The sequence below is a fragment of the Hippocampus guttulatus genome, chromosome 7, assembly GCF_054856545.1.
Source record: "Hippocampus guttulatus isolate MCC_2025c chromosome 7, RoL_Hgut_1.0, whole genome shotgun sequence".
NCBI lineage: Eukaryota > Metazoa > Chordata > Actinopteri > Syngnathiformes > Syngnathidae > Hippocampus > Hippocampus guttulatus.
This window is the reverse complement of record NC_141267.1, coordinates 2,975,214-2,988,334: the sequence shown is the minus strand read 5'-3', so window position 1 is coordinate 2,988,334 and position 13,121 is coordinate 2,975,214. Positions and strand designations below refer to the sequence as shown.

Below are 13,121 nucleotides of genomic sequence, written 5' to 3'. Positions count from 1 at the left end.
GATGTAATGTGACTACCCTGACATTCATTTTTACGCTCACAATAATACATTTGGCTGAGCCCTGCGAGAGCCCTGAGGAGATTTGGCTGCAGTGGAGATGAGATAATATATATTACACATGAGAGAAAAATGTTATTTTCCAATTGGAATGACTTTTAAGGAATACATCTCAAAATATAAACTGTTAGTGACAATTTTCCAAATGAGGCCATCACATTTCAGGCAGTCAGGGCTCAATGCATATTATATCTCTGCAAGCTACTGTAAGAGCAGGTCAACTGTACCCACTTGTGCTTTATCATAATTAAGTCCTCGATTGGGCATGAGTGTTGAGTGCTTGGTTGTATTACGATTCCATAATGGAATGTTTTTCAGATACACAATCATCATGAAACGATCAAAAAGACCAACACCGAAAATTAAACATGGACAAACGATAAGATGCCTAAACAACTGGTGGATATGATGTGTCCAAACGAGGAGGGAAGATTGATGATGATGAGGACGATGATGATGAGGAGGAGGAGTAGTTACGGTGAGATAGTTACTGATATGACAGCAGGCCGTGGCTACAAAATAGATGCAGTTACACAACACCATTTTAAATGTCAAATCTGTGCCAGTTGTTTTTTTTTTTAATGCTACAAATATCGTACAAATTAATGTGCAATATATATTTAGAGTACTTACCTTACTGATCCACACTTCTTTTGCCTCTGTAAATCACTGCAAGAAAGTAGATTTATTGATTTGGATTTTCTTTTTAAAATGCAATCATATCTCGTCATTTTTGAAGACAAATAAAATAGCAAAACCAAGATGAATGTATTTTATGATTCGTGGAAGACTTTACAATTCCTGATGTAGTTACAAAACACACTAACCTGTACCAACATCACTTCCTGTGCAAGTGACTGCAAGAGAGAAAATAATATAAAATCAGCCAAAAATGTTTAATCTCTTTTAATCACAAAGCTCTAAATTTAAGGTAACGATAACTTTGACGAGAGTTTAGACTTTAGACAGTGTCATGCCCCCATACCTGAATAAACCCTTTCAGCACAAAATGAGACTTTGCTGCCTTCTGGTGTCAACGGAGCTACCACTATATGATAAATGTCTCCACATTGGACGTTGGCAATATCGCAGCTGCTCTCTCCCGCAGATGTAGTACAGTTGTAGGAGTTGTCGCTGCCCATGATTTCGGCTATGTAACGGTGGTTGCTACCAGTGGTGCGCCAGTGCAGCCGCAAAGAGTTTCCAGCCATCTTGTACACCCTGACGCCTGATGGACAACATGCACCTGCCAGACAGAGACAATGAGGCAGTGACCAGCATATTGTGACTCTGATATTTAACGGAAAGAAAAAAAAATGTTTTCATCTAAGAAATCAATTTGTTATATATGTGTAAGTAAAAAGAGGAATGAATGATGTCAGAAACATCTTGACGTGAAAGTTGTCAATTCAGTCTTGATTGTTAACTGTGCCTTTCTGAAAACAAATAAAAAAAGAAGGCTTAGCTCACACTAGGTCACAAAGCCAAAATTGTTGGTAAATAGCTACACTGCCTGTGTATAAATAAAGTTTGCTAATTAACATACACTCCATTCAATGGCTACAACTTGGGTTTCTGAAAGTGTCTTTTGACGTTACCAGATGGTGTTATTGTCAACAGCACAAAATAGGCTGTTCCAGCAGTAATGTACTACATTAGGCACCCTGTACCCTGTATTCCTCCATAATCATGTTTGCCGGGCTAACGGAGAACTCTAAATTTGATTTTGGGTGTGAATATAAGTGTGAACGGTTGTCTGACTCTGTGTCGGTCCTGTGACCAACCTATGGCTAATACAAGCTGTACCTTGTTTTTTTTTCGCCCAAAGTCAGATGGTACGGTCTACATCATACCTTTGAATCTGCATTTCAGGTGAAAGAACTGTCTGGAAATGGAATAACTCACTGGATGAGAAGCCCTGGTATGTGCAGTTGACACTGCGTCCGCTGTGGCTGAAAGCCTCCATGGTGACTGTGTAGTTTGTGCCACAAGTGATGCATCCCATGAGGCAGTGGAAGTCCTGAGTGTGGCAGCTTGCATGACCACGCGGTGATGTCAATGAGGTCAAAAATGTATAAGCACCTTTCGCGTGAGACCATGAGACATTGGTCATCGCCTGAGTGACTTGGTGCACAGTGGGACTGGGGGGACAACAGGGTTCTGTGGGAGGAGAAAATGTGTACAGTGACCAACGACAAATCAGCATTGAGCAGCAATGATCCTGTCACAAAGCGTCAATTCTTTACCTGTTTCTAGTGTTTCAGAGTAACTGGATAAACTCTGTCCAGCAGTGCTTGTTGCTAGGACAGTGACCTCATAGATGGATCCACAGGGCAGACCTGTGATGTCACAGCTACTTCCACTCGAAGTGCAGGTATGCGTGCCATCTTCTCCCACTGCGCTCACACTGTAATTGGCAGCACGGTTGTTTGCTGTCCAGCTTACACTGACACAGGAAGAGTTTTTTGGATCAAGCTGGATATACGTGGGCATGCAGGGGGCTGACCAGGAAAAAGTAAAATGTAAATATTTCGAGTGATAACCAACACGGGTAACCATTGTTATTTGAGATTTCACCCGATGATGCCAAATGTATCCTCGAGTGCACAGGTGTCAATCCCAGGGCCCGGGGGCCAGAACCGGCCCGCGACATCATTTTATGTGGCCGGCAAAAGGCACATCAGGGGTGTCGACAACAGTTGTTTCGAGCAAAATGTCTTCAGTTTTAACACTGAGATTTAGATGGGATTTGTTACCACCCACCCCTTTCAAGTAAATTTCAAAATAGCTTAACACATAATCTACTGGTGTCTGATCTCAAAACTAGTTGCCCATCCATTTGTTGTGATGACACAGGCGCTCATATATTTAGATGGGTTCACAGGTATAACAGCCCTCCGAGGGAAACCATAACTCCAATGTGGCCTGTGACAAAAATGAGTTTGACACTCCTTCTCTCATCGTAAGTCAAGAATCATGTTACAATGGTTTAAATTTGTTTTTAATTTACACTACACTACATTTGTTAAGTACAGTTCAATAGTGTTTAGCTCTGGAGTCCAATACATTTGCATTTAATATTTGAAAACTGTTTGTTTTCAACCATTTCGGTACACTTTTTTAACGTCATTTTTGTGCATTGCTTTTCAATCGAATCATTCTTTAAGTAGATATTTTCCTCTGTCATTAAGTGCATTGTTCCAGTTCAAACAATGTATGATTTTAGAGTTGGATACAACAAACATTTAAAACAAATTTTAAGAATAAAGCCACTGCCTCCTTTTTATGACCACTCAGTTAATGCATTATATGGTGGTACTTGGAGTACAAAGCACTTTTCGATGTGTTACTTCGTGTAAAACGTTGGAGAACCACAACACTATGCGCATGCAGGAGTCAATACGCCATGGCATTATGGGGGGAAATATGCCAAATGGAAATTATGCACTTCATAAAACTATCAAAGTTAAGATGAAGATATCCTTTATTTGTCCCAGACTGGGGAAATTTACAGTCTACAGCAGCAAGATTGTGGGTAGAAAGAAGAAAAAAAACAAACACCGTTCAATTAAGTGCAATATAAATACAAAATGGATAAGTCGCAGTGCTATTTACAATTGTTTTTCACATCAAATCAAATGACTAATAAACAATGTTCATTGACTTAATTTTCGAATGTATTGAAACAATGTTGGTCAAACGCGAAAAATAAATATGCAAGTCAATACCCCGTGGCATTGTGGGGGGTGTTGAGCATTTAGTCTGATGTAAATTTTAACGTATTTGCAAAAAATAATCTTTGCATTCAGTTTGCCAGTGCTGTGAGAAAAGATGGCCTTGATCATTTGCCAACATGGCAATCTATACAGCAATGCAAGTAATGCACAGTCCACTTTGCCGACTTTGAGAAAGCAGCAGATCTTTGCCCGAACAAGGAAAGAAACAGTGAAATGTTCCTGTTCCAGTTCCAATGATCAATTTCTCAATGCTGCGTCAAAGTAGCACTGATACAGAATAATACCATTTATCTTATATATCATGAGAATTTTTTTTGTGTTTGTTTGATTATAAAAATGTGTTTGATACATTTGTGTTTTATTTCACTTTTGTGTTGTTTACAAAAGAGAATAGTTGATCATTGTAACCAACTTTCTCAAAAGATGTATTGTATTCTAAATGTGACACACATTGAACAATGTACTTTTGATTTATTTTCTTCCCCTTTTGTGTTTTATTTGATTCAGAAGGACCAATAAGTGCTACATTTTAGGGAACATCAAATAATTGAACTAGGAATGTATTGTCATAGATGGCCAAAGTTTATCCCCCTGGGCTGGATTTTTTTTAAAAGCTTTCTCTCTACTTTATCTCTCTCTGGAATGACCTCCCACTGAACATTCAGCAAGCCTCCTCGCTGCCCATCTTCAAAACCCTCCTCAAAACTCACTTGTATTCTTTGGCATTCGACTCAGCATGACTTAGATTTGTTCTTGGTTTTACTGTTTGGTGCTTTCTACCGTCTTTATTACGATTTGTCTTACTGTTTATTGTGCATGTTATATTGCTCCATGTACAGCACTTTGTATGCAGCGATGGCTGTTTGAAAGTGCTCTATAAATACTGTTGACTTGACTTGACTTGACTTTATGAAGGATGAGGTAACTTGCAGTCTCATCAAGCCTTCAGTACTTACATTGCTGTGTTCTACACACACAAAATCTTAATTGGAGAATGGATACACAACAATAGTAAAATTAAATTTTTGGATCCAGATTTTAGAGGAAGAGTTCCTGAAACTAAGAACCATTCAAAATATAACCATTCGTTTTCAGGAAATGGGTAATAGTACATGAACTTTAAGTATTGTACCAATTTTCATTGGTGATTGAGTCATATTCTTCTTGATTCTTTGATTCATATTAGTGCATGTGGGTGTGTGGTTTACCTGTGTCTTTGGTGTGAGGTTTGCATCCAAGATTACAGCCACTCATGTCATTGCAGGGTGTCACAACCACACTGTAGGCACTGTCACAGCTCAGGTCGGAGAGGGCGCACACTGGTGCAGTGTCATTGCACAGGATGACTTCTGAAATATCCGCTGCTCGAGTCTCATACAGATCTGCTCCACGAGATGCTGTCCATGTGATCTCCAGAGTTTCTGTGCTCACCAGGGAGACAGATACATCCTCTGGACAACAGGGCACTGACAAAGACATGGTAGACATAAGTTAAGACACAGGTATATTAGGTTTGTTTGTTTGTTTATTGAACATAAAACATATATACAGTAATAATTTGACAGAAAATAAGGTAGATAAAAAAAGAAAGAAATCAATCTTCATACAACACAGTTATTATGTTCAAGGGAGTAGGAAGAAGTAAAAAACTTATCTAGTCCTACCCCGTTATGTGATTATATCTAATAAATCATTTTTATATCAATCAGAAAAGAAAAAAGTAAGAAGAAAGAAGTCTCCATTAAGGCTCATACTTTACCCGTAACCGTGATATTTTTACAACTTTTGGTTTGTATCGGGATTGTATACATCCACACCCTGGCACTCTTGTGTCAATTTTCTCTTGTATTCATAATGGATATTTATATACCTTTCTCTATTTATCAACTTAGTTCTGATTTATCATTATATTTAATGTTTTGAATTTATCATTTTAACTCTGATTGATGTAGGTTGTTTGTACTATTTTTTTGAATTTGTTTTTGAACTCAGCAAGCGATTTACTCATTTTCAGGTCCGTTTCGAGATAATTCCACAGATTAACACCTTTGATAGATACACTTCTTTGCTTGATGTTTGTTCTTGTTTTGAGTTTTTTTGAATAAGTTGGTAGCTCTTAAATCATAGCTGCTTTCTCGAATTTCGAAAAACTTCTGAATGTTTTGGCAGAGCAGGTTATTGTGTGCTTTGTACATTAATTGGGCGGTTTTAAAGTCAACCAGGTCATAAAATTTCATCGTATTTAATTTGATAAATAGTGGATTTGTGGGTTCCGTATATTTTGATCTATTAATAATTCGAATTGCTTTTTTTTGTAGGTTGAGAATAGGGAGTGTGTTTGTTTTGCAGGCATTTCCCCATATTTCCACACAGTAGGTCATATATGGTAATAATAATGAAGTGTATAATGTGTACAAAGATCTCTTATTTAGCACTTCCTTGGTTTTGTAGAGGATCCCTACGGTTTTGGCTATTTTTCTTTTTACGTTATCGATATGTGGCTTCCAACATAGTTTTGAGTCTATTACTAATCCGAGAAACTTGGTTTCATACGCTCTTTCTATCTCAATTGAGTTTACCATAATTTTAGCTTGGTGTTTGATTGGTCTTGTGCCAAAAACAATTAACTTCGATTTTTTCAGGTTAAGTGACAATTTATTTCTGTCGAACCAGTTTTTTAATTTGTTTAATTCGTTTTCTACGGTTGTCAGGAGCTGTTTCAGATTTATTCCAAATAAAAACATACTTACATGTGGTATGGTTGACATGAGGTCCTTGAGGACTGGAGCCGGCATAGTTGTAGGCAAACACATACATCTGGAACATGTAGCCACATTGGCAGTGGAAGGTGCAGTTGTTGCCGGTAGTGTTGCATGTCTCTTCACTACCGTCACCTGTCTTGATGTAGCCCATGTAGCTATCCGCAAGGGGCTCCATATCCCAGGACAGAGTGCAGTTTCCTTCCACTGACTCCACCAAAGCTAAAGATTTTGGTGGGCAAGGGACTGAGAGGGACAGACAACAACAATCATACATAGTTTAAGAAAACTGGAACAATATTGAACTTTTTGTGTTAATATCTAAAGTATTTGTGGATCTTAGCAACAAGGGTGAAGAAATGGTCCTGTGGGGATCAAAGTTGTCATACTCACAGGTGGTGAACTCAACAGGACTTGAAGGGTAGCTGTGCCCTGCTTCATTGGAGGGGACAATCTGGATAGTGTGCACCTCTCCACAGCCCACTGGTGAGAGGATGCAGGAGCCGGATGTGGCGTTACAACTGAGGCTCTGATCACTCATTACATAGTATTCTATGTTGCCATAAACCTGCTGATTTAATTCCCATGAGACAGACAGTACAGTCTGGTCGCCAATCATCACCACAGAGACTTCAACGGAAGTCGGTGCCGGAGGTCCTGTTAATACACAAGGACAAGACACAGGGACACATCCAATAATAAACCGGTTACACTGTATGTGTAAAACTGTCCCTGGGACTTCAATTGCCAATAAATACATAGGTTACTGAAGGAGAAACTTGTCATAGTTCTTTTTTTCTGTCATGAACTGAAATAATCAATTTACAACAATTTACTGTAAAATGTTTTCCAATGTATTCAAATTGGATCAGTTTAGAATCTTGTGCAAGCCATATCTCTGTTACAAGACTCTTTCAGCTAGCCATTTCCAGTTCTGGTCTTCAAGCTCCACCACCATGCCTGTTTTCCATCTCTCTGTGCTGCACCACCCCTGGTTCAAATGATTAGCTCATCAGCAAGCTTTGAAGAAGCTTGATAATGAGCCTGAGCATTTGAATCAGGTGTGTTGCAGCAGGGAGAAATGGAAAACAGCCAGGACAACAGCCCTTGAGGACAGTGTTTGGAGTTCATTGCTTTAAGCAAATATAAAATGTGGAAGTGCTTGCTTACGTGTTGTCTGGTTGATGTACAAGCTTCCCTCTCCCTTTCGCTCTTCAGCATCCCAGCCATACCCCATGATCATGTAGAGTGAGCCAGCTTCCAGTCCAGAGAGTGTCACATTAGTGCTGCTGGTGTTGTGTTTCATGGTTGTGTTGGAGAAAACCTCGTACAGGGCCACAGTGTACTGGACAGCACCATCAATCGGGTCCCAGGATATAAAAATGCTGTCATTACTGGGAGAAGAAGTGGAGGGCTGAAGAGGGGGCAAAACTGTGAAGGAGAAGAAACCTTGATGAGATTTTTGGTTTGAACATTCCAGTCGAGGGTCGTGGGTGTGCTGAAGCCTATCCCAGCTGTGTTTGAGCAGTAGGGGAGGCACACGCTAAACTGGTTGGAAGCCAAACGCAGTGACTATAACATGAATATTTTTAAATCAAAATGTATCTTCTGGGCAAGATATATACTGCATTGTTCATTAGAAGGTTGGTCAACTCAAAAATCTTCTTAACAACATTCTGATTAACACTGTGTATGTGGAACATGAGTTAAGCAGCAAAATCCAGCCGTTTTTAGATCTCGCAGGAGGCAGCCATTTTGCCTATTTCTGTCAACTGAAAATTACATGATAGTTACTCCATTTATCCATTTTCTAATCCGTTTATCCTCACGGGGATCGTGGGCATGCTGGAGCCTATCCGAGCCGTTTTCGGGCAGTAGGCGGGGGACACCCTGAACAGTGGCGGGCCGTGCATTTCAACCTTAGGCCTTCAGTGACGTCACATACATTAACACAATACAGTATAGGCTGTCAAGGCTCGTCAAGCAGCACTTAATTTCAGGAGCATTTAAAACCATCAAGTATGCATTCACAATTAAGAGCAAGAAACTAAATTTATAGATATTGTCAAAAATAAAAAGATGATTTAAAAATACTAAATAAAATGCCACCCAAATTACGTTAAACAAGTCTGTCCAATAAATTGCGCAATGTCGCAGTTTCATATAAGACACCAACCAAACAATAACAAAACAAACTATTCTTTGAAAATAAAGTAAACAGATCATTTGCATTTTGAGAATCGGCTATACAACAGCAAATAACTGACGATGTTGAGCAGCTGAGATTGAACGAACTTTAGTGCACAAAGGTGACTACAATGCGCCATTACAAATTGCAGGTGATCAGATTTATTTGAAACATTTTTGTATCTTTGTCATTTTATTTCGTTACCATTAATTTAATACTAACGAAATAAAATGACAAGAAGAAATGTAAAATAAAATTCATTTACTCACCAATGTAGTGCCTGTTCACTGACCTGCACATCTACGCGAGTGTCCCCAAACGTTTTTAAACGCACCGTAGTTTGTAAGTGCCCAGCCGTGCTCTGTTTCCTTGCTGCCTTGGTAAAACAACTTAAATGGGTAAATCCAGTGTGGCTCCAAACACCAAATCGGTCCGTTGCAAGCAATCGGCATTCCCAGCAGTACAATTTGCAGCGTTTCTCAGAGGCTGTGCGCCACGGGTACCGTTCATAATTGCTCGTCTGAAAATGACGGACAAGCCCTTTTCCTTGCTGGCACAGGCTAGCTAGCGCAGGAGTTGGGCGACCTCTTCGCACAATATCCAGCTTTTCGTGGAAGGTTCGTTTTGAAAATTGTGTGGAAAGTAGTTCTGCAACCAGATCAACGTCTTCTTCTTCGGCCATTTTAGGTTAAAATGCAGTGATAGCTCCCTCTAGCAGGCGATAATCCAATCACCGAACGCGCACATCCGGTCTCGACGTAAGGCATTCTAGCTGGCCCGGTGCGCAGACTCGTGATCTGATTGGCTATTGCAACCTGACTGTGCCCGTTCATTTACAGCACACAGGGGCCTGCTCTGTTTCATCTGAAGGCTTGAGTTTAATTTAAGCAAGTTTTCTTTGCTTTAATTAAAGCAAGTTTAATTTACCTGGCAACACAAGCTAGCTGAAATATGATTGGTTAAAAACTCAACCACAATAAATAAGTTATTTATCGAGTGGCTTTTAATGTTTTAAATAACATTGAAAGCCACTCGACTAAGTGGAAATAATATGACGTAAAGAATACAGAGAATAGTTTTGTTTACATATTTATGAAAATAAAATGACATTAATTAAATTTATGTTATTGTATGAATGTTTAGGCCAGCAGAGAAGGCCTTGCTGGCCCTGAGGATCCGCCACTGCCCACGCAGGCATGTGTCTCCATAGAGAAAGGCCTGATTCAAACACTTGACCTCTGCGCTGTGATGCGGATGTGATAACCAGTCGCTCACCGTGCTGCCAACTAAAAAGAAAATATTATTATGCTTTTTTGGGTTGATTTCTTCTTTAAATGTGTCATTAAATGTCTCCAGTCTCATCGGTATAATTGGGCTCTGGAGTTAATGGGCTCTTATTTTCGTATACAGGTCCTGTTCACTTGCCATAAAAATGGCTGCAATTTCATTTTCCTGCCCGGGAAAGTCTAGTTTACCATGTTTGGGACAGCGTTGCGCCTCATTGGGCATACTGGCGCATGGAGCTCTCATACCCTCGACCTGCCAATTTGGTCACAGAAAGTAAATATGGGCACGTCTTCATTTTCGTGCCGGGGCATGTCTCGTTTAGCATGGTTGTGAATTTGGTAGACCATGCTGCACATTGCGAGACATTCCAGGGGAGAGAGCGGGCTTTCTATTACACTCCTTTGGCACACCTGCCAATTTGGTGAGAAAACAAGACTCAATTTTAGACTAAAACCATGTCTAACTTGTGGCGAAGGTGATGAAATGCAATGTTGGTACATTTGATTGAGGTGCAGGTAGATTCGGTGCTCTTTCATATGACAAGAGGGACAATCTCTCTGAATCATTGTATCAATTAATTGGATGAATTACTGTCATTATCATTTATATTGGGGGCAGTTCAAGTGGATGCACAGTGATGAGGACAAGGGCTCTGAGAATACTCAACCTGTGTGAAAATGGCAGAAAAATCACAGATATCAAAATGTTCAACTTGATGTACAGTAGGAATGACCATTGCCCCCCTAGCCAACATGTAGCTCTGTCCTTAGCTGTATAAGGTTGTCAACAGTTCCACAGTTCGTATTGACAAATCCTTTTCAAAAACGTTTGGGTGCGTAAGGCCATTTTTCAATTCCATATATTTATTATTTTATTTTTCTGTGCTTCTGGCAAATTTGAAGTATATTGGTTGAGAGATGCGATTGGCTGGCAACCAGTTCAGGGTGTACCCCGCCTACTACCCGAAGACAGCTGGGATCGGCTCCAGCACACCCTGCGACGCTCGTGAGGATAAGCTGATCAGAAAATGGATGGATGGATATTGGTTGAGAGACAGACACATTTTTGGGCTAACAGTGTGCCAGGTGCCCGTTATGTCACTCTGACCCGCCATGATGTCTCATATTTTCCATCACTTATGATGATAATTTCATCAATTTTTTAACTACAGATACCTCCTGACTGTGGTGTATTTGTTCCATATTATGAATTATAAGAACTATGGAGTGTTTGTTCATTCTCAACTCTCATTTAAAGTATTATACCTCCTTTAAGTGTTTTGGTTTTCACCCTTGGACTCCTCATTTCCAGTTTTCGGTTTCAGCCAAGACCTTTAATTTCAGTGCATCCCTTGTGAAAACACGAGTTGGTGTTTCTGCTCATGGATTAGATGTGGCCCCTTGGGTAAGGGTGGAGGTGAGTGGCAATGGATATGTGCTGAATATGAGATCAACTCTTTGTGTTTCACATCGAGGGCTCAGGTAAAGTTACCACCAATAAAGGACAATCCCGGAAGGCTGCTGTCATATTTCTCGTATAATGAAAACCTAGAGTTGCTCAAACATTGTTGATGTATTAGGTGAGTGTGATTGTGTGCTATGAAACAATAGAGCAGATCCAATGACCTTTACTGAGAATGGGGTGTGAAGTGACTTTTTAAAAAACATATAATAAACATATTTTCTGTGTTATTTGCCTTGATAAAGGTGACCAGACATGAAAGTAGGAAAACTGTACCTGTCTTTCCAGTTACAGAAGAAGAAGGCTGGTTGCGACCTCCGCTATTCACCGCCATGATGCTCAATGTATACGCAGTGTATGGTGTGAGAGAACTGATCTCAGCTGGGGAGGAATAAATTGTATCCTCTCTATAAAATCCATCATAACTCTGGATCCGTACAATGTAATGAGTTGCTCCTGTGACCATGTTGAATTCGACTATCAATGTTTGGCTGTCCTTTGGCTTGACTTTCTGGATGGGATCCATCACCTCAGGAGCTGAAATAGTGGAAATAGTTTTGATCAGGTACATTTAGGGAGGGGAAACGAATGCAAATATGTCATAATACACTTGTCATCATCTTAGAAATGTACTGACCTCATCAGATTTTAAAATTACAGTAAAAAAGTATGAGATCAAATCATACGTTCTCCATTTTGGGAAATATTGAATGTCATATTACTGATCTGTTTTACCACATAAATGTCACTGTACCCTCCAAAACGTACAGTATGTGTTAACCTCACCTGTTAATGACTGAACAGTTATAACGTCCAGTGGGACTTGGTTAATATCCAAAGGTTGAACCGTGAAGACATATAAATTGTTGGGGGACAGAGAGTTGACAGTGCCCATCACTGTGTTTTCACCAAATTGGGTGAAAGCAATGACGTCTTGCGAGCCTTCTCGGGACACTGTGATCAGGTAGGAGGTGGCTCCAGGATACCTGTTCCATTGGAGAGTTGCGCTCCTGGATGTTTGCGTGAACACCGATGCTGTGAACACTGAATGAGGAGGTGAAATAAGTTTGTCACACACAACAAAATATTTTTCAATTATAAAACATTTTGATTTTGGTGATTGTATTGTGAGATATGAGTGGTGACGTACTGTCATTGATTACATCAATGTCAATAGAAAAATAAAAATGAATAAAAATACAATACCTGTTTGAGCTGAAGCCTGTAAATTCCAGTGAAAAGAAATTATTCATAAACTCGCTTTCAAACAGTTCATGTTAACATCTGTAAGTACACAACTTTTTATTTTTGTTTTTTGTCCTTTTCATCAAACATATTTAGTAAATGAACAGAACATTTCTTACCTGTGTGCATATACACACCAAGACAAAAGCAACCAAACCCTTCAATGTACCCATTCTTCACAACTCACTTTTCTGTTGTAAATCTCTCAGCTCGGTTTCAATTTAAAACTCGGTCTCCCTCTGAACTGTTTCACCCTTCTTAAAAACTAATCTGGTATCTGTGTTGGTTGTAATACATATACCATGTCACGCCTTTTTAGCCTGCATATCCAATCATTGCAAAGCAAACAAATGACAAAGAAACTGGACCGTACCTGGCTTGAGGCTA

At 39.7% G+C, this 13,121-nt stretch overlaps 1 protein-coding gene across 2 annotated transcripts; it reads right to left on the bottom strand.

Annotated features, from left to right (window-relative positions):
* Window positions 1-691: 691 nt before the first annotated feature.
* Window positions 692-12,907, bottom strand: LOC147201988 (fibronectin type III domain-containing protein 7-like). 2 transcript variants are annotated; one of them, XM_086115961.1, is made up of 13 exons: window positions 12,854-12,907; window positions 12,696-12,711; window positions 12,276-12,533; window positions 11,766-12,026; window positions 7,724-7,984; window positions 6,947-7,210; window positions 6,545-6,799; window positions 5,003-5,260; window positions 2,304-2,558; window positions 1,963-2,217; window positions 1,043-1,303; window positions 885-914; window positions 692-726 (listed from the first exon to the last, which is right to left on the bottom strand). In XM_086115961.1, the coding sequence occupies exons 1-13, from the start codon at window positions 12,905-12,907 to the stop codon at window positions 692-694; spliced, it is 2,463 nt and encodes an 820-aa protein (XP_085972087.1). The 2 variants fall into 2 exon arrangements, with proteins under 2 accessions (XP_085972087.1, XP_085972088.1); XM_086115962.1 differs by lacking the exons at window positions 11,766-12,026; window positions 12,276-12,533; window positions 12,696-12,711; window positions 12,854-12,907 and adding an exon at window positions 9,011-9,041.
* Window positions 12,908-13,121: the final 214 nt, after the last annotated feature.

What these genes read in the sequence shown, in the direction of transcription:
- LOC147201988 (XM_086115961.1), bottom strand. Translation starts at nt 12,907, where the DNA reads ATGGGTACATTGAAGGGTTTGGTTGCTTTTGTCTTGGTGTGTATATGC. An exon ending in ACCTCACACCAAAGACACAG is followed by an intron (nt 2,559 to 5,002) that starts GTAAACCACACA and finishes TTTCCTGGTCAG; the next exon opens with CCCCCTGCATGCCCACGTAT. An exon ending in TGCTGAAAGGGTTTATTCAG is followed by an intron (nt 915 to 1,042) that starts GTATGGGGGCAT and finishes TCTCTCTTGCAG; the next exon opens with TCACTTGCACAGGAAGTGAT.